Source organism: Syngnathus leptorhynchus, chromosome 5 (genome assembly GCF_054491065.1).
Source record: "Syngnathus leptorhynchus isolate UIUO chromosome 5, UIUO_Slep, whole genome shotgun sequence".
Taxonomy (NCBI): Eukaryota; Metazoa; Chordata; class Actinopteri; order Syngnathiformes; family Syngnathidae; genus Syngnathus; species Syngnathus leptorhynchus.
In genome coordinates, this window is record NC_141199.1 from 17004493 (window position 1) to 17031930 (window position 27438).

Genomic DNA, 27438 nt, shown 5'->3' on the forward strand with positions numbered 1-27438 from the left:
AGTTTGCAATATTGATAGAAAGTCAAAATATTACAGGGGGAAATGTACAGTCGCAAGAGACAAAAAAAATAAATAAATAAAATATAGTCATTTGAATCTTTGGCTACAAAATAGCAACTGCTAGCTAACCAGCAAGCTAAACACGCTAAAGAAGCTAGCATGACCCAACAGACACGACACTGAAATGTAGTATTGTTATGATCATCAGTATTATTGATATTTTAAAGAGGAAGATTTGCGTGTATACATTTGATTTAGCCAAAGTTGCTTGAACATAAAAAGTCAAGTGAAACGCCGTAAATAAGACAGAGTGGGGAAAACCCTGATATCCCAGGCTCTGGGAGACTCAGATAAAGCCAGTGAAAAGGCTTTGTGTCAAGCTCCATTAATCCACGCCGGTGCTTAAGAGATGCTCGTTAAATCGTGCGTATGTGAGCGGTGAACTAGCTTAGTGCTGATGTTGCACCTCAGCTTTTTTTTTTTTTTTAATCTCCACAAGTTTAGCAACCAAATTCCCTCCCGTGGGCTAAATGACGACACGTTAGCACTTGGAGGAATGCTCAAGGAGAATTTAAAATATAGTAAAATTACATTTAAAATGCCTTTTGCTCCTAATTTCTCAGACCATTATAGATTTTTTTTTCTCATGTTTTGACTCTTCCGCGCATAAAAATAAACGTATGAAATGAAAATCGTTTAATTCCACACTGGCTCCAGGAATGCAACTATTTGCATCCAAGCAATTAAAAAGGTCCCATTTGTCATATGCCTCCTTATAGCTGAATTCCAAATGACGTTATTCCGGTGTGTGATTAATTAAGACCATCAAAGCAGGTATCGGAACCTGGCAACGCAAAATTCTTCCAAAGCAAATCTAGCGGCCGATGTTAATGCCTCAAAACGTTTCTGACAGAAGTGAGGGAAATAAAAATAAAAAGGCTCTCCGACCGAAGCTGTCTCAGGGCGGGTGGCCATCTGCCACTTAGATGGAGAGTTAAAAAAAAAAAAAAAGTCTCACTTTTAAGTCATTAGAGGTTGTTTGGACTTTGAAGCACTGACGCATGCCACAAATATTTCACGCCGAGTCCAACTTTACTAGTTTGACATCGACTTCCTGCAACAAAAAAAAAATTGTTTGCAATATACCGATTTGTATTTTGAATCTGTGTTACTGATTCAAAAATGTGATGAAAAAGCTAAAAGACGATTTGTGAAATGATGATATACGCTGCATGAAATTGAAAAGTTCCCTACACACAAAACACAAAGCGGGAAGCCTGACCAAGCAAAAAACACTTTGCATAAATTGCTTATAAATCGTTGGAAAATCCTCTCCGACTTGCTATTTCCACACATGGGATCAAGTTTGAAACGCCATTTTTCACAGCACATTCAAGTCACCAGTGAATAGCAACTGTCCATCTTTGTCTGTCAGGGAAAAGCATTTACATGTCTTATAACTCGGGAGCGCTGCCATGAATAATTCATTCGTTCCCACAATAATAAAAAAAAACAAAATCCACAATATGCGAGTTCGCAGAATGCCGTATTGTATGGAAAAGTAATACCATACGATTAATAATGACAATACAGGCATTCATGATGTCTTCCTTATCACTGAAAAAAAAAAAAAAATGGCCGCCAGCCAGCTGATAAAACAAAACGCTCACAGTGTGTGCGCGATAAGAAGTGATAGTTTAGGTCAGAAGGAGTTAGCATGCTAAAAGCTAATCAGGGCTTCCAGCCAGGCTGACCCAGGCTATCAGAAAATTAGCCCACCTGCAACGTCAACCACCTCCAGAGGGAAGCGACTTTAACAATATCAAAAGGAAACATTTCCCTCCTTCTTCCAACTAGCTCAAATGAAAAGCCTAGCATAGACTTCAATTAAAAGCAACAATTTTCAAGAGGTTATATTATCTGTCTATATGTGTTGCTCCAGCTTTTGTGTTCAAATATCAATTCCATCAAAACTGTGAATATCAATGCTAAGCGTTAGCATGCAAATAGTAGCTTCCATTCCATGAGCGGTAAATGTGAGGCAAATTCACACAAGCCACCTGGCCGCCGACACATTTGTGCGCGTCACTCAAGGGTGTCGAGCGAAGAGCTTCAAATTGCCAGCGATCTAATTACGGATGTCTCGTTCGCCGTGAGCCACGCGGGCGGGCGGGCGGGCAAGGCCGCCTCGGGCCCGTGGCTGCGCGTAATGGCCTGTGAAAGCGGCGCAAGGGCACGTAGCCTTTATCTCCTATGCACGCGTCCTCGCACTTTCCATCAAGAGAAAACCAAAACAGAGCTCTCGGTGCGAGTGGACACACTTGAAAGGTTTATGTGATGCTAATGTTCTTGTTTATGAGATGAAATGCGCCGGAATCAATCGGGACCAGAGATACGATTGGGGCCGTTCCCAAATAGCGGCGGATGGCCAAAACAGGAAGCCAAGAATTTCACGACATAACTGCGTTAGCTTCGTGGACTGTGTGATTGTTTTAATTCTCATTGTTTAATTTTTACTTTGATAGTAAATGCTTATCGTTTCTTTTTTTTTTGATGAAGTATTTAATTGTCAATGGCTTACTATGAAGTAGCATTATTTTGCTTTTATGGGAAAAAAAAATGGAGGAATAAACATTTTCAGGAAAAGGTTTTCTTTTTCTTTCCAAAAATATACATTATGACAATTAAAAAAAAAAAGCTCATTATTAGCTGATTATGGCTTATATGCGTTTGAGTCAACATGAATCTGAGTGAATCAAACCAAATAGTTGTGTAGTTTTATTTTCTCAACTTTAGTCTTATCATACACAATATTCTATTTTCTTTTACAGCGTGGCCCGAACACTACTTCTTTTCTAAGCCCAACAATCCAGCATTTTGCAGAGAAAGTTTACGCTCCTGCTTGCCTTCCAGACGCGAGATAACACAGACTTGTTGCTTCTCCGCAGCTGGTTGACGGAAGCGTCGGCAGGAAGCCCCCAGACAAGCAATAATTTCACTTTAATCTGAGCTCTGCAGGTGGACTGCAAACAAGTGAGCAGATTTACTCCCCTAAATCTAATGTTATCACACGCACATTCACCAACACGAGAGAAGTTACAAGCGGAATTACACCCATTGCCAAAGAGGGTCACCCTTGATAAGGAGCCAATTGCTCGGAAATTGTGTTTACGTGCTGGGAGCGAGTCGCAGATGGGAATCGATGGCCAAATGAAAGAAAAAAAAAATGGCGGAATGGCAGATTTCACTCACACAAAATGAATCCAAGTCACAATACCCAAACCGACGACTGATAACGTGCATAAATGAACAAATACGTTGTTGTTTTTCAAATGGGAATTCATCCTTGGAAGATGCTGATCGAACAGCGATGGGAATCTTAAGCGAGCACATCTGAGATTGACTTTTATCAGATGACATGGAGTCAAATCGGAAAAAACCCGTAAAGAAAAACTAGACGGAAGGGATTCGGCACACAGCTAACGAGCAGTTAATATTTCCGTAGCTCGATCCTCTTTTGATTAAAACGTTCCCCCCCCTAATGGATGTTTTGATTTTGCCGTTTCTTCGGCTCGCAGTGGAGCGATCGCGCGTCTTCCTTTCCCCGAAGAGATTTTCATCTCCTTTGAGCTCATTGTTTTTCATTTTCCGGGGCCGCGACTTGGCTTCACTCGGCGTGCGCTCTCATCAGCATAACGCTTTTGCGCTTGACTCGCTGGAATTTCCCAACGGAGGCCTGGAAAGCGGGAGCTCATTTATTTGCTTTTCCCGCTCCTTCCGATAAATGCTAGTTGCTAATAAGGCACCGTTAGCTTTGACAACGCTACGCTAAAAAAAACACAGTTGGGTACTAACCAGATCAGTCATCAATAATAACATTTGATCCAAAAGTAGCATTTTATAGGATCCACTCATTTGATTTCCAATAAATCATCTTGACTGAAAACTAGCGCGTCTTAACGGGCACGTTAGCGGCGTTAGCTAAGGGAGGCACGTCTCTTTGCCCTTCACTAATGTCCGTCCGCCAATCAACAGCTGTTGACACGCTTCCTCAATTATACGGCAGCGCGCGGGCTTCGGCGTCACGTCGGACGAGATGAACGATCGGCGTCATTTAAGTCTTGGGCCGAGGCATCCGTCACGCGCAGGGAGGGAACGTCGCTTTAGCAAAGAGGAACATTGAAGTGAACACTTTAGTGCACACCTTGCTGGTAAACGCACTCAGTTTACTCGGCGACAAGCTTGCACGTGGCAACGTTTTGTGGACGATTAGTCGGTTAGCCAAAATAGGATGTGGTCAGTTAGCTGGTCGCTAAGTTTCATCCATTAGCGAGTTTTGGTGAAGTGGGAAGTTGTAAAGTTTTCTGGTTTCGTCATTCGGTCGCTTTGTTGAGTTCATCAAATCTGCCAAATTCTTGACACTCTTTGACCGCGGATGATTTGCTGTATCATGTGGAAGCATTTTTGTTTTTCCAAATAAATAGCTAGCTGCGGGAAATGCTCTGTCGTGAACCGCCGCAACATCTCGCACGCGCCTCGATGGTTGGAGAACTTATCGCTTCATTTGCCGCGCCTCCTATTTGTGGATCTACAACCCCCGAGGTGGTTTTTCATTCCTGAGCACCTCGGCATTCATTAGGCCGGCCCGACTTGAATTTGTCACCTGTGTTTTGCTTTACGTCGCCAATCGGATTCCCTCGCTCCCCTTCTCCAGGGAAATCAACCCGACTGAGCCACCAACATACCGTTTGACAGGTCGTGAAAACGCTCAGTCAGGTGAGCACAAGGACGACATAAAGAGATTTTTTTTTTTTAACGTTACGTAAGGATATGCGGGGAATGCAGAGCATTACTCCGAGTCGTCTTAAATCCCACGGCAGTCAGCTTTACGAGAGCTCGGTGGAGAGGATTACTTCACAAAATGTCAGACTTACTTTCCTCCGAAGCGCTGATGATCACGTTGTAGCTCAGCCGCTCAAGAAAAAAAGTCGAAGTGTACTTTAAAAGCGGTGAAGTCGCAACAATTGTTGAAAGTCTCTTGACCAAACTCAACACGATGAAACCAAACTATTTGCTCGTGTCGTTCGTTCGTTCATTCATCCCAACCTCTACTCTCGTGAACTCATTTCAACGTCGCGGCAATAATAAACAAACAGAGGCCGGTAATGTTTATTGACTCAAATGCAGATGGGGGCAGGCATCCGTTCGGTCAACAACATTAAGCGCATTTGAGATTTTCTGGAGAGATTCACCCCAGCTCGGCTCGGCGGCGTGCGCAAGCCATCATTTTCATCACTCCGCCGACGCACTTTTTTTTTATCCACGCTGTGTATATGCTAATAAATGAAGAGTTACGGCGCAGTAAAAAAAAACTGGCGGGTAAACAAGCAACCCGGGCGAAAATACGGCGCGAGTCAACCTTGAGGAGAAGGCGCTGGTGCGGTGCGGCGCGGCCGTTAACCGCCGTGACATTAATTAACACGGCGCCGCCAATCATGTCGCCCATCTGTTTTGATCGCGCACGCCGTCGGGGGGGGGGGGGAGAGACAAAGATGCTAAAATTTTGATGACGCTTGCTTTTCGCACAAAGGCCGGGAAGTCCCTGCTTGGAAACAAACTGACAAACATTTGGTTATCTTTCAAATTCACACAACTAGTCATGAAATATTTTCTTTTTTTTTCATCCGATGCCTGCAAAAACCGGGCCAAGTGCCTCGCATGGTAATTACCGGCGACCCTGGTGGGCCGTGACGCGATGGGCCGCTCGGTGGCCCCCGCGGGCGTCCTTTGGGCAAGGTCCCGACAAGCCATTGCAACTACAGACGTGGTGGGAATATTCACAAGCGACGCCGGCGGCCTTCCATTGATTTGTCCGCGATCGCCTCAAACGACCATGAGTCTGGCTTCAAAGTCGTCGTTATCAATCTGCCTCTCGTTTAACGTGTAAACGCATGACCAAGGGCATACACAGAAGAGTAGAAACAACGACAAAAAGTGGACACAAAGCCTTGGAGAGAGTCTCGGCCAGCTCGCATTTAAAATTGGAGCTTCTATTCAAAAAATTTAATGACAAACACTCACCAGTTGATGGCGACGTATCCTTGGTCAAGCTGTCAGTAAGCCGGTTGGGTAGTCAGTAATTAATCAAGAATGCCTGATTCCAGGCATTAATCGGCGATGGATTTTTGATCGATGAGGTGAGTGATTGGTTTGACAAACCTTTGAGCCTCGGCAGAGGTCTCTACGCCCCGTCTCGCTCGCTGTCCCTCTGGAGTGCTCTCGTATTGTTTACAACCACATTAACAGGATCTCTTTTTTTTCCCCCCCAAATTTGGCAAAATTGACGATGAACAACAAGGAACATTAATCGTATCGGCTTTGGACTTGAATTAGCGTCTAATTATTTTCCAACTGTTCTTTGAGCCGGGTCGATTAGCTGGCGCGCTAGGAATCCTCAAACGGCCATTTTCGCCCATTTGCTTTTTTTACGAGGCAACCGCCGACCACGTTAAATGTTCCGACGTTTGGCCTTGTTGGTCATATGTTTGGAAGTAGCAACAGGAATTGGAAAACGCTAGCTGGGACTATTTTGTTTTACAAACTATACGTATGACCACAAGGACTCATCTGGGTTCTGCAGATTGCTTTGAGCGCCTCCGTGTTATACTAGTCCTAAACGCTGATCATGCGCTCGTCTGTCTACGTACTTGTTTGTGTCGACGCAGTTTTCGACCAGATGGCCGTCTGTGATCGTGATGATGACGACGATGATGATGATGAAGATGATGAGTAGCAGCGGTGGCGACAGCAGCAGCAGCAGCAGCGTGTCAGTGTCACTGGGATACAAGTGTCTGCATTATGGATGAAAAAAGCAGTTTAAAAATACACTGAAGCCTTTTTCAATTATTCACGCTTTTCTCATCAAGGCTTTTGGATGGCAGCAAGTCAACAAAATTAGCCTGTTTGTTCTGACTGTGTCATGCAGATGAATACAACAAACCAAGCCGCCATGTCACGTCACAATCCGGCAAAATTCCGAACGGTTTCCTCAAAGACCCATTTCATGAAATAGGCAACTCGCAAAAGATTTCATTCAACCGGCAACTCACAAAAGATTTCATTTCATACATTAATTGATTTTAATAGATGAATTTAACACCTGATTAGTGGACGGCCTCCAGAGACTAAAACGATTTGTACACAAGCAATTAAAAAGTCCCTTTAATAAAATATGTTGCCTTTAAAACACAAATGTGTCTTAATAAGGGCAGTCTGTGTGTTGCATTTAAAATGACTTACCGCCATTAAGGATTTAGATGAGTTTGTTTATTAAAAAAAACAAATTTAAAAAAAAAAAAAGGAAGCAGGCCTTCCGACTGTATCTTGCTCTTAAAACGCCACATTGGCAAATGTATCCATACTGCCACCTAGTGGTAGCCTGCGCAACTACAAATTGTTCAGGAGGAGCACTGGGTTTGATTCCTCACGAGCCATAAAAATGAATTAAAGTTGTATTCAACACCCTAAATCATTCATTTTTGGTGAACGTGTCCTGGAATTGATTGAGAAATCGGATGCTTTATACAATATTGACTTGGTGACCAGATGTATCCCCGCTTCGCTCACTAAAACTCAGCTCCATCTCATGAGAAAGACATTTATGAGCTATTAACATGATTCAAGTGGATTATTAACATGGCTCACCTCTGCTTCTACGTGAAAACCAAGTGAAAATGTGTCAGTATTTGTGTAAAGTAATTGAACCCATTAACAGGGGTGACAAAACGGAAGCAAAATGCGAGCTAATTACCGTAATGAGCTTTGTAGGAACTTAATTAGTAACGCCCCCCTGCGGGGATTGCTGTAGATTATTAACATTATTCTCTGCTGTATCGAGAACTTTCTTCGTGTCGCTTTTGTTTTGTTGAAATAAAAATGAGCTCTAAGATTGTAACACGGAGGGCAAGCTTGATGGTTTTCACGGCGGACTGGATGGAGCCAACTATTGCTCTGCTTCACGGAGCTTTGGCTCGGCAAATGGAGCACGGTGCATGCCGTCATTGTGGAGGACAGGTTGCCCTGCTGCTTATTGGAAGAAAGGAGCTTAGAGAAGAGGATTTACACCTGCGATGTGCTGCTGCTGCTGCTGCTGCATGCTATAGTAAATCCGATTTTGACATTTGAAATGAACAAAAAAAGAGAGAGAAAGAGAGAGAGAGAGAGAGAGAGAGAGAGAGAGAGAGAGAGAGAGAGAGAGAGAGAGAGAGAGAGAATAAAATCAACCATGATAGATTGGAAATTTGAGAATTCATAAGGCAGACAAAACAGGGTCATTGGTGGCATGTACTTATTTAAGAAACTTGTCTGCTACAAGAAAGAATTGTAGCGAATGTATTGTTTAAAAATTCCAATTTATCTATCCATCCATTTTCTGACCCAATTTGTGACAGTGGGCCCAATGTAAACATGTAGGCAATGTGGAGGGAGAAAAAGAAAATTATAAATTACATTGAATGTACTTAATAGTCATCAGAAAAATGAGAAAGTGATAATGGCAACACAGCAAGTTATCCTAACTTGCTATTTTATTGCTATAAATTGCAACTTTGACGCTTTAACTAAAAAAGTCAAATTCGAAATTAACTGTGCCTCCGCGGCCGCCGTAGTTGTTGTCAGACTTCCGTTTCCGCCTACGCACCCGTGCTAGCTTGCTACTTTGCTAATTTTCGCATTTCTTACGTGATGGCTGAATATTCCCGTGTTAAATCGACCAAATTGGTTTTGAAGGGACAAAATAAGTAAGTCAAGAAATCGCTGACGAAGAATAGAGTGAGCTGGCTTAAAGTTACAAATTCGAAATGGCTTTAGCGATGTGTGCTAATTGCTAACAGGGTTAAAGTTGCTGCCAGTAGGATAAACAATATTTATTTAGCATGTTTTACATGTCACTGAAAATCCTCTGAACATTTAGTCAGCACGCCAAGCAGTGATAAACGTGCTAAAACGCGACCCTGATGAAAATGTGATGCATTCAGCATTGATAATTAGGGATGCACGATTAAAATCGACTTTGTCTTGGTTACCTTTTAGGACGGCAATGAATTTATTTTCTTGTTTTTCACACATTCTATATTCATGAGCATATAGGAAGCATAGTGTTGTATGATAAACAAGAAGTGAGAGGTTCAATTTCCAATTTTTTTCCACAGGAAAAAGAAGAGGGACAAAAGTAAGAAGCGAAAGGCAGATGACGACGAATCCAAACTAGATGTTGTCGGTCTGTGTGAATCCTGCTCCTTTGTGATCATTCCTCAGTATTGATGTGTCGCATACAATGGTATATTAATAACTAGAAATTCCCTGTCACCAGGCAATTGGTGGGCCGTCCGCCATTTTGGCGACATCGTGGGTACTGTGGCCATCGAGATGCACAACAATTCGTACATCCATGCGTTGGACACGGGGCTTTTCACAGTTGGCGCACCGCACCCAGGTGAGACCGCAGTTTTGGGTTGTTGAGTCGACACGCAAACCTATTTGGAGATAGAGCCTCATTTGGTGCTGCTGTTTAGGTTAGTAACAGAGTGTTTACGGGTTTCGTTTCAGAGGACGAAGGACCGGACCCCCCTGAACAATTCACTGCGGTCAAACTCTCTGATAACAGGTGACGCAAATCTACCAAAGCTACTCTGACGAATGATAAATAAAATCCTCATTCTAGGATAGCCTTGAAGTCGGGCTACGGGAAGTACCTGGGCCTCAACGCGGACAACCTGGTGGTGGGCCGAGCCGATGCCATCGGATCCCGGGAACAGTGGGAGCCCGTTTTTCAAGAGGTAGCTAACGACAACAACAAACTGGCTAAGTGTAGCTTAGCCTCGCGAGAGCTGCCGTCAACATAAAACGGTTTGCTTTTGGATCAGGGCAGGACGGCGCTCCTGGCCGCCAACAGCTGCTTCATCTCGTACAGCGAGAGCGGCGACATCGAGGCCTCCAGCAAGACGGCGGGCGACGGCGAGATGCTGAAGGTGAGGCGCGATCGTCGTCCTTCCGTCGCAACCCTCGCGAGAGCCGACAATGTGACGAGCGTCTGCGCCATTGCAGATCCGTTCGTGCGCGGATCGAGACGCAAAGCCGAAAGACGACATCGCCGACGAGGACAGGGGCAACGTCAAGTCCTGCGAGCTCAGTTACGTGTAAGTACATTGGACGTTGACTCGGCGTATTTTCTCGTGTTTTTATAATTTGGTTTTACAAGCGCCGTTTCAGGTCCAACTGTATCCCGGTCCAAATTCCTCTTGACGCGATCGCTGCTTTTACTTGCTGGTCAGCTGACTCGACACGGCCTCTTAATTTGCGTCTGAGTAATTGACTTGGATTGACTTTAGTGCGTGTCAGCACTTTTCTTCTTCTGCTCATTACTTTGCTTCACTGTTAAGTTCACACAAACACTTTGCAGAGCACAACTAACAGGATACATTTCATTCCAAGCTGATAGCATTCCATTATAACAAAGATTCGTCAAATAATTCCTCTGTGGGTCATTTGTTTGTTGTGATTACGGATAATAGGCAACCTTCAAAACTTTTTTTTTTTTTACATGAAAATCTGATTTGACAGGAAGAAGTTTCAAAGTTTCCAGGACCGTCGCCTGCGGGTGAACGAGGAGAAGCCGGCCTTATTGAAGAAAGCCAGACTAGACGGGAAGTTTCACGAGGCTTTGCTCGACAGGTACCACCCAAACAAACACAATAGTCGCTTCATTCACTTGTATTTGTGATGCGCGTCTTGATAATGGCATATCTTTATCATTACAGGAGGAGCAAAATGAAAGCGGATCGATACTGCAAGTGAACTGTTTTATTTTGTTGTTGTTGTTTTTTTTCCCCAATAAATGTTTCCATTTGTGTACTGTTCATAATTTAGAAGCATTAAAAAGTATCTCCTACATATATCTCTGAGCAATGGCTTTTTTATAGATTATATTTTGATTTTGTTGTGTAAACAGGTTTGAATATTCATTTCGATTTGAAATTGAGATTATTTTAATAGCCTACACTCATCTTCACAAAAACGTGTCTCATGCTCGGATTGTTAACTGTATTTAGAGGGAGATGTAAATTATTGTAAATTTGAATGAATAAGTATCTATCTTTAGCTTTCTGCTCCTCGAGCCAAAACAATGTAGGATTTTGGTCACCACAATTTCAACAAATGACTAACCAGTGTGGGAGTGTTTTAGTCACTTATGTCGCAACCGAAAACAAAGCAACTTCACCAAAGACTTCCGCATGGAAGAAACCATTGAAGGGGTTTTGTATAATATCTACTCCATTTTACTCCCACATAATAGTTGCATTTTGAAGCTAATCGATTTCAACATGTATGTAATCCCATCAAAAGCAAATACAACCGCCTTTCCCCCGACACGTTGTGTACACAAAACGTTAATTAACATTTCTAGACTTCCGAGTTCCCCCTCCGCCCGCCCCCAGGATGGAGCATAAGTTGGCTTTGCCTGACAAGGAAAACAGTAAGCAGTCCTCTGGAGTCATTTCAAAACATTTTGTATTCTGCAAAATGGCCCGCTATCGTTTCCTCATCTTAGCTGCTTTAAGCGCAGTCACGTCGTCACAGTTTGTACCGCCGGTAAGTTCCATTGTCTCATTGAGGGCGTGTGAAGAATCAAATGGTGTCAAACTCTTGGGAGTCATCTTGTCACTCCGTCTATGTATTTATTTGCAGTATACAGAAGACTGTCGAACGGGAATGTATCCGCCGAGTGGGCCTACGTAAGTCAAATTAGCGTGCTAATGTTTTTGTCTCGCTTGTGTTTTGTGGTGCGTTCACGTCCACCTCGTTGTGCACAGTTTCAAATTTTGCAAACTACAAATGGAAAATGTAATCAAAATGGGATTTACAATTGAGTGAATCAACAATTTAGAGTATTGTAAGGCGATCAGAAGTTAATGTTTTAGTATTGAGTCTTTACAAAATGATTCGAAGAAAGAGACCAAGAGTGCAAGTGTTAATTTCAGACTGCGCCTGAAGGCATTTCGGACATCTTTAATTTCATTTAGCAATAAGTCACTTGGATTCTAAAAAAATAAATAAATCTATCGCAGAAATATCATTTGATGTCAAAGTACAATAATGAATTCTTTATTGTGAATTATTCAAATATTAAATAATGATTTTGAAATGTAGGTTTCAAGGCGCTGTGAGTTGGTACACTGTGGACTTGGACTTGCCGCCAAAGGACAGATGGACAGCTGTGATCACCGACAAAAAGGCGGAGGTGTATATCGTCACTATTATTATCGTTATTGTTGTCTGTCTCACATTTCTCTTTGTGATTTGCATGCAAGTTGGTGAGCACGATTCAGGCCGTGCGAGACTTGGCCAACGCTTTTGTTCCCGGCGGGAAGCTCATCGAGCTGGTGGACCTCACTCTGGTGAGTCACTTCTCTCTCTCTCTCTTTTTTTTTTTTTTAATGATTTCTTTTATCATATGAATCAGTTTTTTGTCTCGCACTGCAGCCTTTGGTTGCCAACACGCTCCCGTACCCGTTTGGCGACGAAATGAAAGGAATAGCAACGGCGTCGGGAGTTCCTCTCGGTAAGCGCTCACTTTATTAGGTACACTAAATAGGCCAATTGTTTATTTCTGCCATTTTTTTTTGTAATTAATTTTTGTAGGCGAGGTGGTCCTGTTTAACATTTTCTACGAGGTGTTTACCGTTTGCACCTCAGTGGTTGCGGAGGACGCAAAAGGTCAGTCTGCTCCTAAATCAAACTTTTTTTCATATTTACAAAAAATGTATAAATCAATCAGACAAATTATTTTTTTGTGTTGACAGGAAACCTCTTGCACGGTCGCAACCTGGATTTTGGTTTGTTTATGGGGTAAGTTGCCATTTTACATTTGAGACAAATCAACGTTTGTGCCCCACAAAATCTGCACTTGAAGCTAGTATAATTTTTTTTTTTTTGTGGGGGGGGGGCATTTAGATGGAGTAATGGATGTGTGCATGTGTGTGTGTCAGATGGGACGCGAAGAACAAGTCTTGGGTCATGAGTGAGCAGTTGAAATCTATCGTGGTCAACGTGGACTTCAAGAGGAACAACCGCACCGTCTTCAAGTCGACCAACTTTGCCGGTTACGTGGGCATGCTGACTGGCATCAAGCCTGTAAATTCATCCACACGCCGACTTTTGAGATCAACTGTATCAATTTGATCAGATGTCGTCTCCTTTCTCAGAAAACGTTCACCCTCACCATGAACGAACGCTTTAGTTTGGACGGAGGATATATCGGTCAGTACACTTTTCTTGTACGATTATTTTTTTTTTTTTTTCCCCGGAGAATTTGTCTTCATTTCACTCGATTTTGACACGAACGCTTTGTAGGCATCCTGGAGTGGATCCTTGGAAAGCGAGACGGTGTCTGGATGAGCTTCCTTACTCGTTCCGTACTGGAAAACGCAACCAGGTATTTTGAGTTTTATTTCTTCTGGAAGAATTTAATTTCTGAAGCTAGTTTTACTTTGCAATTTTGTAGACACGTCTATCATCAGTCGAGCTAGAAAAAGTCTCAACGCGAACTAGTTTGAAGCGACATTTTAGGACTATTTGAGCCATTTTCAAAGATGACCGTTTCCTCTTGATTGTGATCTAGCTACGAGGAGGCCAAGTTTGAGTTGGCTCAGACGAAACTTCTGGCTCCCGCCTACTTCATCTTGGGAGGAAACAGCACGGGGCAAGGTTGCATCATCACCAGATCTAGACTCACCAGTCTGGATGTCCTTGAGTAAGAGTCACGCCATCTTTTAGAAATGACTTGCTTGCATTTGGTTATGACGATTTTAGATCTTTTTTAAGGGGGAAATTGCAACTTCATTCTAGACAAATTCTACTTGATTTATGGAAGATTTGCACTTTTTCCTATTATTAACATTTTACTCCTGAAAATTTCAGACTATATTTCTTCCAATTGCGACTTCTCAGCAAACTTAGTGATATCAACGGGAAGTGAGAATCGCGTCAAATTTGAGGAAGTTGCTGAGGTGTTTTCGGACGCATTAGCGCTAATGCTAACGCTGCTAATTCAATGCCATTTCACAATTCCTTACCCAACATTGGGAGACAGAAGGTTAAGTTTAACCAAATGGTGACTTACCAGCTGTGGATGAAGTTCTGGAAAGGCAATTGTGTCCTCGTTGAAGTCTGTGTCCTTCGGTGTTTCAAATGTCCGTTTCTCTTTAAAATTGAGAAAAACGATCATTCTTTTCCTCGCACACCCGTGTAAATAACAATTAGTCGTGTTAATATTGTTGTAAACTATTCAAAAACATCGTAAAAAGAGAAGAAAACACCTTACTATCAACACGACGTACGTCTGGCGTCGTTTCGTTCCAATTAAGTTCGCGCCGCTTTTGATGACGTAGGACGCCAAGTGGTCTATTTTGGAAGGGGGGGGGCGGACTTCCAAATTATTTTTGAACAGCTTTAATTTTTTTCGGTGAAGATGAATACAAACTTGTACTTTTGCTGCTCTTGTTAAACAATTGATTGCGCAACGAATGACAGCATGACCGACGGAGCGTTTGTCAGCTGATTGACAAAAAAAAAATCCACCGCAAGTGTGTCATGCTGCTTTTTTTTCTTTCCTCTGCTTGGCTTTGCTTTTTTAGGATCGATCTAAAACTGGGCCGCTGGTTCGTACTGGAAACCAACTATGACCACTGGAAGGAGCCGCTGTTCCTAGACGACCGCCGGACACCCGCTGTCAAGTGCATGAACCAAACCTTGCAAGCTGTGAGGAAAAACCACATTTCTTGGCTTATTTGTGGGAAATAGTGACTTTTCATTTCAAAATTTCGACGCCATTTTACGTTACAAAAATAATGGTGACCTTTATATTCTATTTTCCTAATTATTCGGTTTAAATGACAAATTTTCGAACTTTTTTGAAAGCGGACGTTTGCCCCTTTTTTCCCCCTTGTACGAGTCTTGTGACTTTGTTTTGACAGAACGTGTCCCTGAAGACTCTGTACGATGTCCTGTCCACTAAGCCCGTTCTCAACAAGGTGAGTGGTGACATCATAGAATTTTGATCGTGTCTCAAATCCGCCATTCTGATTATTTTTTGTTTGTTTGTTTTTGACACACGCCAGTTGACGACATACACCACGCTGATGCAAGTGTCGTCGGGCACGCTGGAGTCGTACGTTCGCGACTGCCCCAGCCCCTGCATGCCCTGGTGAACCAACCCACTGACTAAGAGAGAAAGAAAAAAAAAAGGCAACTTTGTTAAAACACCCAACATTTTATTTAAAACGTAACAGTCCTGACATGGAAAATCCATTTAAAGAGCAACACAAAAATAAAGCCAATTAGGCTTTGGAACTTGTCAGCAGTGTTGACTCGAAACCCAACCTAGCCCTCACCCGACACACGAAAATCAAAACTAGCAACTTATGTGTGTGTGTGTGCAGTACAGCTTATAGAACTACAGTATTTGTTAAAGTATCATTCAAATGAATTAAGAAGATGGTGCAAAAACCTACGTGAGTGCAGCGAAAGATGGGGGCACTTCACGACTTATTCAGAAGATTCTGGAAAAAAAAATAAAAATAAATTACACTTCTGTCCAAATAGAAGTAGATGGTGGACACCTCATTTGAAAATCTAACCTGGTTCCTTCAGGTGGGTCATCATTCCCCACCAGCACCGGTGGTGTTTCCGCATCGGCGAGGATTTCCGCGCGTAGGTCGTTGTTCCGCTGCTCGTCCACGATCCTCCTCTGCAGCTCCTCCTGTCGGTCAAACCGTCCGTGAAGTGGCTTCGTTTGCGTTTATCGCCTTTCGCCGCTTTTACCTGGCTGGTGACGGGCAGCTGCAAATGAAGCTCATCCACCCGCACAAAGTCGTCCTCGTCAGACGTCCTCTGGCTGCTGTTGCCGGAGACGGTTTCCTGACCAGCGTTAGTCCAGTTAATCGAAGTCTGAAAATGTCCCGTCCACAAAGCGTTTCTTGGTACTTACGTCGACATTGATCATGACGGGGGATTCGGTGTCGGGTGTGCCGGTGGCGTTTGAGTCTTTCGGGGCCGTGTGGACTTGAGAGCTTCTGACGCTTTCCCCGCCGGCTGCAGCGGCGCCAACTGCGTCGTCCTCTTCGTCGCTGTTGTGACTTAGCGCCTCAGCGGGTTCTTCTTCGGTCGAAGCCAAATCTGCCAGCTCGCTGCACTCTGTTTGGTGGGAGAAGGGATGCCAAATGAAAGATGCGCTAATGGCCGCCATGACCAATAGAAAACATCCAAGGCAATTATATTGCAATATAACGGATTATCCAGTGTTTACACAACAGCAATAGTTTTTACGATACATAAAACGTGACCATAAATAGACTGCTAGTGGGGGGGGGGGGGGTTTATGGAGGCACACCCACCGTTGTCGTTGGCTGGTTTCAGGTCCGTTTCTTTGGTTTCGTTCTGCGTAAAGAAGCAAACGCAGGTTACACACGGCCTGATATGGTGTCGACAAAATGTTGGAAAGCCACCTCTGGCTCAGGCGGGCTCTCCGGTGCCGTCTCCACGTCGGCGGGCGACGCCTGCAGGGAGGTCTGCACGTCGGCGGGCGCGGCCTCAAACTCCTCGGGCTCTCGCTCGTGGTCATCGTCGTTCTCGTCCTCGCCGCTGCCGTAGTTGTTCAGGGCTTGGCTCTCGGCTTTGGAAAGACCTCGGCAAGACATTGCGGAGTTAGCAGATGATAAGGACTGGAAGGACTCTTTTTAAAGTTCATTTTGACCCAAACATTGTCTGACAAGGGACAGGAAGCTCCCCGCTACGAAAAGTGTTCCAATATTTCCCACTCACTGATGGATAGCGGCATCGTATGACCATCGGCCTCGTCATTGCGGCTTTTCGTATCAGTCAGCGGGAGAGGAGGAGAAGGAGGAGGCGGCGGAAGAACCTCTTGCTCGCTGTCATCTTTATCCTACCATGAAAAAGGTTCAAAGTGGCGCTCGGTTGAGGGGGGGGAAGTAACGTCGCGTTACTGCCACAAAGCGATTCACAGACCTTGTCTTCATCGGAAGAAGCTGATACGGTAACTTGGAGCGCTGTGCTTTCCTGATTTTGGGAATCAGTCTGCTCGGCTTGATCCGTCTGTGGCCTGGCTTCCGGAGAGCCGGCAATGCCGCTGTCCAAGTCCTGCATGAGTCGGAAAAAGGCCAGTTCGTTGAAGAGAATGTCCGAGACCTCAACCAGGAGGTCCTCGCCGCAGTCCTTCAGGGTTTGGCCCAGGAAGCGACTGAGGGATTGCTAGCAAAGAAAAAAAAAAAAAAAAAAACATTCAACACAACAGTTCTGCCCCCGGTCGTCACGGCAACAAATTGAAAGCGCGTTACCTGCAGGATGCTGCCGAGCTGCCGGTGGAAGAAGCGCACAAATTCCTTGCTCTCGTCCTTCTGCCGCGTGAGCTCCAGGACCTTCCGGCGCAGAATGGTCACCAGCTGAAGCGTCCACACCTCGTGCATGTTGTCCTACGCGAGGAGCCGCCGGCTCTTGACGAGTGCACCTTTGACATTCAACTTGCAAAGTCTGCCGGCGCTACCTTGAGGAAGGGAATGACCTCGCTCATGATGTCCTTGATTTGCCGATTGAGCTTCATGGTGTCGATCTGAGGCGCGTGCACGTCACCGGAGGCCCCTTCTGCTCACAAACGGGAGCAGAAACATTTTCCAGAGAGACTCGAAAGACCGACGATGATGCGGTCGGAGGCCGTGCGTACCGTCCGTGGCTTCGGCGGCAGAGTTGGAGAAGTCCGAGTCGGCTTTCTGCTTCATGCGCTCGTATTGGCGCATCCTGGCCAACGCTTTGTCCAAGTGGATGACCGTGTTGCCTGCGGGGTCAAACCAGACATAGTTTTTTGCTTTTTCAGCCCATTGCCGGGGGGGTCAGGGGGGGGGGGGGGTACCCAGATCGTCCTTGGAAAACGGATCCAGGTTGGTCGAAGACAAGGTGCTGTCATTCCCCACCGACTCCATGTCGTCTCGCTTCCTCAAGGTCTTCACCACCACTTCCTGAAAACACAGAATCTACTCATGTTGAAGCCATCGACCGGTACGGAAAGGCGAGGCGGCAAGAGAAGGCCACTTTTACCGCGTCGCTGATGGTGGAGCTCTCGCTGGGCGTCAGTTCGGACTGAGAGCCCCCGGTGGCCCAAGACGCCGCACCCAGGGGGGACATCTCCTGCGAGGCGCTCTTCTCTGCCAGGTGCCTGCTCACCAAGTCCTGCAGGAGCCAGCAAAACAAATGGATTCCCCCTCGCGTGACTCGCTCTCGGGTAGGTGCGCTCACCTGCAGGGAATAGAGCGCCCTCTGCCGCAGGTAGTCCGTGTTGAGCAACTGCAGCTCGTGGAAGAGCTCGATGAGGAAGTGAGGCCGCGACTCGTTGTGGGATATCAGCGTGGCCACCTCAGAGTAGATGGTCTCCCTCAGCGCCTCGAACAAGGAGAAGTCGCTGCTGGCGTCTGCCGGAAACATTTTTTGTCTCAAGAGCTCGGTCGCTTAACACCGGCGACGACAGTGCGGGCCGCGCGTATGCGTGGGTGAGGTGGGGGTTGGGGGTGGTGCTGGTGTGGGTGGGGGGGGAGCAAACAAAAAAAGTCATGCGTGGCGATTTTACCTGCAGCTTCTGTGCATGCAATTCTGTTAGAGAGGAAGGGTGTTCTCCAAGCATAGGCTGTCAGTAGGACAAATGAACACAATGAAAGGCCAACGTGACAAAGAACGTCTTCAAAAGAAACGCAAGGCGTGTGAAAAGACAAGCAAGCGAAAGCAGAGGGGCCCAACAAGCGCTTATTTTTTTTTAATTTTTTTTTTAATCGTACCAGAGGATATGTCGTTTGGTCTGTTGCCCGGCGTCTTTTTGCTGTTCAGTTTCTCCTGCGTGAGTTTGTCCAACAGATGCTGGTCCTTGTGACGAGCCGACGCTGCCCTCTCTTGGTCCAAGTCGGCCGTGCTGCTCAGGCTGTCGCTCTCTAGACCTGGAGATTGGTGAAAAGGAAGAGCGGCGCAATGTTTGATGGATGTTTTTTGGCTTTAGGCCGTCCCTCCAAAAAAAAAGGATTGAAACATTGTACCGCCATTGTTCTTGTGGGCTCCTTTGCCGCGCCTGCGCCGGCTTTTGCTGCGGGAGGCCAGGTTGGCCTGGGCCGAGGCCTTGCGTCCGCTTTTAAAAGTCTTGGTGACGGTGGTGGGATCGGCGCGGTCGGGCAAGCTGCTGAAACTGGCCTCCGACTCCCGCTCGCACTCGGTCCAAGGGCTGTGGCGCCACTGCTGCGGTGGCGGCGGCGGCGAGAACAAGAGAGAAGAGAAGGAAGGGCCCCGTTCTCCTGTTGGAGGCGGCTGATGTGGCACGGCGTTGTTTGGGACGTGGTGGTTGTTGTTGTTGTTGTTGCTCCAGCCCGTGGCTCTAAAAGGAAGTCAAAGTGACGCCATGAAGCGTGCAGAATGAACCGCCGTGCTGCCGCACCAGAATCGGCGAGCCCTACCGTCTGTCGGGAGTGGCGTTAAGAGGCGAGCGCTGGAGCGGAGGAGGGAAACTCATGTACTCTGTTTTGATGGACGTGTTGGGGTCCACGTGCTGCTTCGGCTGGTTGGGACTCGCGTGGGCGGCGGCGCCACTTGCTGCACCTTGAGGGAAGTCGCTCATGGGGCCGGGGAAGAGAGGAAACGGGACAAATCCTGGGGGGGAAAGAAAAAAACAACTTTTAGAAAATTGAATACCAAATCAAAGACAATTTACCCATCTCACTTCCATTTCCCATTTGCAAAAGGACTATCACTCTTGAAGTTGCGTGCGCTAACCTGCAGCCGACGGGGAAGCCTGCTGTCGTATTTGATGCTGAGGCTGCCGCAGGAGCTCGTTCAGCACCTGCTTCAGTCTGGAAGAGCGCGGACGGGCGACGTGTGAAGCCACGCTCCGTCCGTGGTAACTGACAATTTTTGATTTTTTTTTACCTTTGCACATTGGTTTGCTGCCAGGCCAGCTGCGTGTAACACTGGTTGAGCTGGTGCATGAGCAGGTGGACCTGCGGCGACGTGGGGTTGTTGGGCAAGGCGCCGTACGAGCCCGTCATCAAGCTCTGCAGCATGTACGACAGCATCTTGGGAAGACACATTGCGTTGCAATTTCTTCCTTTTCGCGCAGGGATCCGAGGCGCGAGCGGCAACCTGCTGGTCCTGCAGCAGCGTCTGACACATGTTGGCGCTGAAGTCCAGCTGCCTCTGGAGCTGGCCGATCTGCTCCTGCCAGTGGGAGGAGCCCTCGGTCGCCGAGAGCTCGGAGGCCCAGCAGAGGTTCTCCTGACGTCTGGCGCTCGCAGGCTGGCTCGCGGACTGGTCGGAGCCTCTGGGTGGCGGCGCCGGCTGTTGATGCTTGGTCCCGCAGGAAAAGGATGCCGAAGGCTTCGGGTTACTGTCGACGACGACGTGAGGAGAGCGACGGAAGTTGAACGCCTTTAAGCTACGACGCAGAGGAAAAGAAAATGTCGTGATAAGACTCTGGACTGACCATTCTTGGTTCTTCATCTTGGTGTAGATGGGTTGGATCATGCCGCCGCCACCGCCGCCGCTAGGGAAGACACGGCCGTCGTCGACAGAGCAGCTCTCGGAGGTGTCCTCTTCCTCGCCGCTGTGCTCGGAGCCAAAGTCGCCGTCCTCGTCTTGGTCCAGGTTGCAGGGAGTGGAGCCCCAGGTGGCCATCGTCCTGAAAACGCCAACACCGGCAAACGGATCTGAGCTCTTTTCCGTCGAGTTCCATTTCTTGATGTCCGGGATGGGCTCGATACCTTTCATCGCGGCTTTCGGCAAGCTGGGAGGGACCCGCCTGCTCCTCGGTCCCACAGGGGGAGTCGGCGAGGCCGCGGCGCCTCTGGTGCTCGGCCATCAGGGACTCCAGTTGCTTGCGCCGCTGCCGCAGGTCCTCCCGCGCCACCTGGTGGCGGCGCATCTCTGACCAGAGCTGCTGGCGACGCAACAAGAAGGGCAACTCGGCTTGAAACGTTCTTTCCACCCTGAGCGGGGTTCTTGTGCGTGTTGCTACCTCATTGTCGGGGACTGAACCGGCAGCAGCTTCGGGAGCGGTGGGATTGAGCACGGCCGGGTTGCTTTTGGCCGCCGGCGAGGAGGAGGAAGGCTGCACGACGGCCGGCGTGGAAGCCGCGGCCGGGATCTTCCAAACTAAACTCTGCTCGCTCACTTGGCTGGACAGTGACGACTGGAAAAACAAACAAGGCGCCATATTCTGAAATGTGATCATGTCTGTCAGCAATAACACTACAGTTGAGGAAAGGTACCTGCAAGTCAGGACACGTCAACTGGAGGTCCTGGATCTTGTCCTGGATCTCGCCGAGCATCTGGCGCTCCTTGTGGAGCTGCTTGAGCGCCTGCTTCTGTTGACGGAGCTTCTCTTTGTAGATCTTCTCCCTGTTGTTGAGTCACGTCAAGAGAGGCGAGTACGAAAAGCGGAGGTGACTTTGATGAATTGCCATACCTGGCCTTGCTGTAGAAAGCCACGTCCGATCCACGGGGATCCTGTTGGGGTCCGGCGACTGGCGGGCCCCCCGCACTCACTCTGGTGTTATTCTGCTGTTGGTGCAAACATTCCTCATCATTGGCCGTGGTGGCGTCTGTGTCGTCGCTCTGGACGCGAGAGACAAACACTGTCAAAATACGAAGACATTTTATGAAGGTGGACATTGTTAATACTCCCACCTGGACCATGGCCACAAGGTCCTGGAGCTGGCGTAGCTTCTGCTTGGCTTTCTGCTGGTGAAGCTCCTGGGAGAAGCCCGCCTCGCTGGCCAGGCTGCTGCCTGACCTGGAGCCAGACGCTCCTTCGTCCGGACAGCCGGGGCGGGCGCCGGCGCCTTCGTTATTGAGACCGTCCTCATCCTTCACCCAATTGTAGGCCGTGTCACGGTTGAACTGGCACTCTACAGGGGTGGAGGAGCCAAAACGGGGTCAAATAAAGTGTGGAAGGTGGCTCATGTGTGCCCGTGTGTGTGTGTACCAATGGCTGAGGGGATATTAAAGCTCCGAAGGTTGCCCGCCGAGCGGTTGTTGATCTCCGTGTTGAGTCGACTGTCGCGATTGTTTGCGCCGGTGCTACTCGAGACGCCGCAGCGGTTGGCGACGCTGTTCAAGTCGCCCCAGTTGCCACTGCGCTGAGAGTTCCTAAGCACGCGAGGCAAGGTTTGAAATTTCACACGCCTGTGACATTCGAGTCGGGTTGAGAACAAAAGCGTCCCTCCCGTGAGACACAAAGCCACTATGGATCTGCGCGCACCTGATGTTGGCAGGTGGCTGGCGATTGTCTTGCTCATAGTCAAACATGGCCTCCAGCATGGAGCCGTCCTCCGTCTCCTCTTCGTCTTCCTCCTCGTCGTCCTCCTTGACATTTTCGTTGACCGCGTCCACCATCATGTCTGACGTCTGCTGAAAGTACTGCACTAATTCTCGAAGCTCGTTAAGGCGCTTGTGGACCTCCTTCAGCTTTCTATTTATGGGCAACAAAAAAAAAAAGTCTCATTCACCTAAAGGTCCAATGGAACGCAAATATGTAATGGTTTGCGCCAAGTGGCCAAGCATTTGATGACAAATGTTTTATTTGAATAAATCATAAAATTTGACATGATCAAATGACTTCATTTGGCTTTTGTGTAGTTTGGGGAAAAAAAAACCCCTACTGTGCTTTTGTGGTTACCTGAGTTTGTCTGTGGAGTTGGCAGCGTCTGCGTGTTGCGGGAGCAAGGGATGAAAGGAGGCGGCTGCCGCGGCTGCCGCAGCTGCATTTGAGCAATCTGAAGAGCCGCCTGTGCTTAGACTGCGCCGCGTTGACGTTCCACCTGAAGAAGTAGAAAAAAAAAAAAAAAAAACGTGCATAGTTAAAGCGGCTTAAATCACCTGAAATGCTCATTTCTTTCCATCCTCACAATAGTTGTTGTTAAGCGTCTGGTCTCTGAGGGAGTGCAGTTCATGTAAGATCTTGTCCATGGTTTCCTTCTTGTCTTGGAGCTCCTGGAGCTTGGTGAGCTTGGCGCTGGCGGCCGTCGCCCCGCCGTCAAGGCCGCCGTGGGGCCCGGAGGCCGAGTGGAGTACAGGCCTGTGCTCCGGGGGGCCTCGGGACCAGCTGACTTCTCTGGAGAGGGAGAGGCTCTCTGCCTGACGACGGTTGTCCGGCACCGACTTGCTCTACGGTGGGACAGTTTGAACGATTCCATTTTAAACACGCAACGACTCCCAAGTCAGCAAAGGCACGAGCCGTCGTTTGCACGCTTATGATCTGACATACTTGAGAGTCTTGCAGTTGGTTGTGGAAGCGCTGGATCAAATCGTTGAGCTCGTCGTTGAGCTCCGATGTGATGCTCAGCCCGGACACGCTGCCTGTGGTTTCTGTAACGACTCAAAGACACGACGACAAAATTCCAACAATCTGACGTTTGCAGAGATGGGCCGCTAGTGGGCGCTATTGCGGTGAAAATAACAATCCCGCTCGCGGTCTTGGTCTCACCCGCCGCATCCTCGATGACTGTGAGCGCCCGCTCGGCACTGTGCTGCATGGCTAGCAGAGCCTCCTGGCGGCCCTGCAGGGCCCTGAGCTGATCCTGCTGCTCCAGCATCTTCTTCAGCAACTCGTGCTGCTTGCGAAAGTTCTCCAGTTCTTCCTTCAGGTCTCGCATGGACGCGTCGGCCCATTCGCCCTGCAACGACGTGCGTATTTCCCAACGGCTCCGACACACCGATCCTGAGGAGCGTTTGCGAAGATGGCCTACTGGTGGGTTCGATGCGTCCGAAGACCTCACGTCGATGTTGAGTGAGGCGCTCTCCCCCAAGGAGCCGGAACCCACAGCAGAATCCTGCGTCCTACCGTCCTCCTCCTCGTTCTCCCGAGCCTGTCTCATCGGCAGAGGCGACACTTGCCCAGGTTCTCCACAAACAAAAATCTACTTGGACAAACAAAGCAGCAGAAGACCCACAAGCATTTTCTGCAGGAAGCGCAGGTAAGACTTCTCCTGCTCCTTGAGGTGCTCGATGAGATGAGAGAGGCGCTCCACGTTGGCCGGCACATCGTTCCTCTCCACCAGGTCGTCGCGCATGGAGCTGGCCTTACAAATGTACTCGCGGATCTGCATCAGCTTGCTTACCAGCTGCACGACAAAATTTGGGGGGTAATGGTGTTAAAAAGGTAAAAGAGTGAGACGGAGTGAAATTCTTGGTGGCCAGAGCGGGTCGCAGTCACGAGGAGAAGAACCAAGTGCAGCAGGCACCCAGAGTGGCGGGCGTATTTATAAACTGCCCTAAATACAGTCCCGCCTCACTTTCATCCTACTTTCTTCTCTCAGTCGTGATGCTTAATCATATTCTCAAATACACAAAATCACGAGGGCTGTAAATTACTATTATTTGATTGATTAGATTTTTAAAAATGCTTTCATTTCTATTCTTTACAACAAAAAAGGAATTTGCGTTAAATTGAAAAAAAAATAAGCAAAAATGCTGATACGGCGAAACAGGTCGTACCAGGCTGCTGACAACTTCTCCTTCCTCGCAGTCTGAGCGTGCTGCCGTCGCCGCCGATCTATCAGCGCTGCCACGCAGTGGCCTCGTTGACGTTTCCTTGGGGGTAGCCCCGGAGCTGAAGTCGTCCCTCGCTGCCGGACTCTGCTTGCTGGTTACCTTGACGGCGGGTGTGGAAGGAGCAGAGGTGGTGGGCAGCAGCAGCAGCTCCTTGCTCTTGTTGGTGTTGACGTGCAGCGGGACCAAGTTGTAAGGTTTCTTATTCTCCGCCATAAGCTGTCGCTGGTTGTTGGCGGCTGTGACGCGGCCCTGGGAGTCGCTACCGATGCTCTGCGATGAAATATTTTAGGAAGTTAAAAGTCGCTATAGTGTATAAGTAATTTAATTTTGAAGGGGATCGTCCCAGCATGTTTACATTTTCTAAGCCAGTGGTCTCCAACTCTAATAATAATATCGTTCGTCACCTGCATTGCAACTACATGAATATAATCATGTTCACCTCATCCAAGTCTGAGAAATTGATCCTCTGGTGGATCTTGTCCAGCTCCGCCTGGTCCGGGACTGAGCGCTGGCTGGTGTATTTGACGTGCACGGTCTTGCGGCGGACGCCCCACGGGGTGGAATTGGGCGAGATGTCGTTGGTCAGGCGGCTTTCTGCCACCAAGGCGGCTGACAGCTTTTTTTTGTTTTTCTCTGATGAGCGGTTTGGCTTCTTCTGCTGCGTCCCACTCCAGTCCTGAAATGTCATAAGCAATCATCGATATTAACTTGTACAACTCAAAAATGGTGCTTCTAATGTGTCAAATGTAGTCTTTACTTATTTAGTGTGGTTTTACCATGTTGTTGAGTCGGTCCTCCAAGCTAGCGTTGGTGACGCTCCAGTTGTGCAGCTCGTCCGCGCTGTCATCCAAAGGAGCGCCTCCGGTTGCCATGTTACCACCCACTTATCTGAAAACAACAACAAATATGCTCAAGATTGACATTGGTTAAGTTTTCTTTGTAAACCAACTACCAACAGCTCCAACTACCTTCAGTGTTTAACTGCCACCCCCTCGACGTTTTCACACGGGCCGACCTACATGACCCCCCCCCCCCCCCCCCCCTTTGCAGTTAGGCAGGCGTTAAAACTGCTCTGAAAGGCGTCACTTGTGCGTCATAAACGGCCACGCTAGAAAGAGCCTACCGACACGCAGAGCCCTGTCAAAGCGAACCGCCACGAACGATGAAAAGGCCGAAAAAAACTACTGCTGGAAAAGCGGACATGTTGGGGGTGCGCAACTTGAAAGTAGTTCCGAGGCCCGGGAATCACCATGGCAACGTCCCCACGACCCTTGTTATGTAGCTTCTGAGTAGTCGAGCGTCGGTCTCAGCTCACCGCAGAGAAAACAAAGTTTGTGCAAAGCAATATTATAATAAATGGCTGAAAACGTTAATGGCGTCACTTGTGTGCGAATGAATGTGTGTGTGTGTGTGTGGGGGGGGGGGGGGGGGGGGTGACCTGGCTAATGCTACTGTTAGCATCCTGCCATTTGGTAACGCGTCAGATGCCAACTATCTCCCAAAACTATAGTCAAGCTAAATTAACGCCACCTGACCGATTACGGTACAAATAATCCAAAAATAACAAAAGAATTCGCGCTTGTTTTCTGGCACTTAACGTGTGAGTAAACTGGTAGCTAACTTGTTTGATCAAAGTGAATTCATATAATAATTACCGTAGCTTTAGAAGTTGTGCCTCGTTGGATCCATGGGTGAAATTCCTACGCTGTCAATCACGTCGTTTTTCTGCTTTTACGGTGTTTGCCTGGTGTAAATCAATTGTTTGGGATGTCTTGTTGAACCACACTAGCCAAAAACGCAATATGTCGTCATTAAAGTGCGACAAAGATGGCGCGACTAGTTTTAAAGGCACAGTGCCGCCTCGGTGAAAATATAACGTAAACGCGACTATGGCTAATTTGATTATATTTCTGCATTTTACCTCATCTTGTTTCCAAGTTAACAGAGCTCTCGTTCACTCTTGGATTTATTTGAGTGCATAAGTCCGTGGGTGCACTGCAGTTTTTTTATGCAATAAATTTGTCAGACGTCATAAAACTGCGACAAAATATGTCCCAAAACCCTTAAAGGTACAGTACAAACAAATAACCCAAAGGAAGAAAGGAGAAATTTCAGTAATGTTTCTTGATAAAGACTTCTCGAAATGGAGAAAAAGTTTTTTTATAAAGCATATTAATGAAAATTACTTTTCCCTAATTTGTTAATAATTAGGGCTAAATTTGTTTTTTTCCTTGAGTTTTTTTCTGCGTATTATTTATGATAACAAAATCAAAACAAATCATATAAGCATACGCATTACTTTTACATTTCACTTATAAGCAAAAAGTGCACCAACATGTAAATTGTTTCTGATGTAGTTTGTTCAAAATTTACATGGGAAAAGCTAATTCAGCACTTTTGGCGGCAGTTTGCCAATGCTGCACATCAATAAGCCGCATAGCCAATTAGCCTTGGTGGAGCAATTAGCAGCCTCTATTTGCATACCAGCATCGATAACGAAGGGACGGCGTGATCTTAACAAAATTGAATGTGATACAGTCGCAGTGTTTCGTCAGCTGTCGTTACACGTCACTCGTGACCTTCAAGAGCTTCTATGCTGGCTCACATTCGATGGGAAGCACTGAGCAACTTACCTTGTATATATAAGAATTGGTGACTTTTTGAGTCTGGGAAAGCCCTCAAAATATCCATTAACTGTACTTGGCCTGCGAACCAATTACAGAAGGGCCTTTGCAACCTTAATAAGACCATATCTACCAAATCTGCAAACCGCAGCACTTATTCTCCACT

General features: G+C 47.2%; 3 protein-coding genes and 1 long non-coding RNA gene across 9 annotated transcripts; 2 read left to right on the forward strand and 2 right to left on the reverse strand.

Moving 5' to 3' along the window:
* Positions 1-3797: 3797 nt before the first annotated feature.
* LOC147057379 (uncharacterized) lies at positions 3798-7387 on the reverse strand. The gene is made up of 2 exons (XR_015066002.1): positions 7300-7387; positions 3798-6851 (listed from the first exon to the last, which is right to left on the reverse strand). It is a non-coding gene; the product is annotated as an uncharacterized LOC147057379 (long non-coding RNA).
* Positions 7388-8640: 1253 nt separating this feature from the next.
* Positions 8641-10952, forward strand: frg1 (FSHD region gene 1). The gene is made up of 9 exons (XM_085911415.1): positions 8641-8798; positions 9210-9277; positions 9371-9493; positions 9607-9664; positions 9722-9836; positions 9924-10028; positions 10105-10196; positions 10621-10731; positions 10818-10952. Exons 1-9 carry the CDS (start codon positions 8743-8745, stop codon positions 10852-10854), a joined length of 765 nt encoding a protein of 254 aa, XP_085767541.1. The 5' UTR covers positions 8641-8742; the 3' UTR covers positions 10855-10952.
* A 529-nt stretch (positions 10953-11481) lies between these two features.
* Positions 11482-15662, forward strand: asah1b (N-acylsphingosine amidohydrolase (acid ceramidase) 1b). Its single transcript, XM_085911414.1, has 14 exons — positions 11482-11649; positions 11746-11792; positions 12208-12298; positions 12369-12455; positions 12541-12619; positions 12700-12774; positions 12861-12906; positions 13047-13191; positions 13263-13317; positions 13411-13492; positions 13679-13810; positions 14694-14817; positions 15033-15089; positions 15177-15662. The coding sequence occupies exons 1-14, from the start codon at positions 11497-11499 to the stop codon at positions 15264-15266; spliced, it is 1263 nt and encodes a 420-aa protein (XP_085767540.1). The 5' UTR covers positions 11482-11496; the 3' UTR covers positions 15267-15662.
* Positions 15309-26669, reverse strand: pcm1 (pericentriolar material 1). Of its 6 annotated transcripts, XM_085911407.1 has the most exons (40): positions 26570-26620; positions 26304-26392; positions 25425-25536; positions 25088-25324; positions 24592-24918; positions 24048-24218; positions 23844-23963; positions 23582-23771; positions 23363-23472; positions 23004-23262; positions 22775-22916; positions 22358-22567; positions 22082-22245; positions 21784-22004; positions 21563-21711; positions 21366-21495; positions 21113-21286; positions 20859-21034; positions 20582-20776; positions 20242-20485; positions 20029-20174; positions 19876-19952; positions 19560-19752; positions 19149-19480; positions 18897-19052; positions 18692-18748; positions 18364-18536; positions 18166-18297; positions 17981-18086; positions 17795-17905; positions 17618-17715; positions 17412-17546; positions 17083-17325; positions 16879-16999; positions 16563-16741; positions 16452-16494; positions 16046-16251; positions 15880-15975; positions 15696-15817; positions 15309-15617 (listed from the first exon to the last, which is right to left on the reverse strand). In XM_085911407.1, the coding sequence occupies exons 3-40, from the start codon at positions 25518-25520 to the stop codon at positions 15608-15610; spliced, it is 6051 nt and encodes a 2016-aa protein (XP_085767533.1). In that variant the 5' UTR covers positions 25521-25536; positions 26304-26392; positions 26570-26620; the 3' UTR covers positions 15309-15607. The 6 variants fall into 6 exon arrangements, with proteins under 6 accessions (XP_085767533.1, XP_085767534.1, XP_085767538.1 ...); XM_085911408.1 differs by lacking the exon at positions 26304-26392 and having other exon boundaries at positions 26570-26669; XM_085911412.1 differs by lacking the exon at positions 26570-26620 and having other exon boundaries at positions 23363-23463; positions 26304-26551.
* Between the last annotated feature and the right edge of the window lie 769 nt (positions 26670-27438).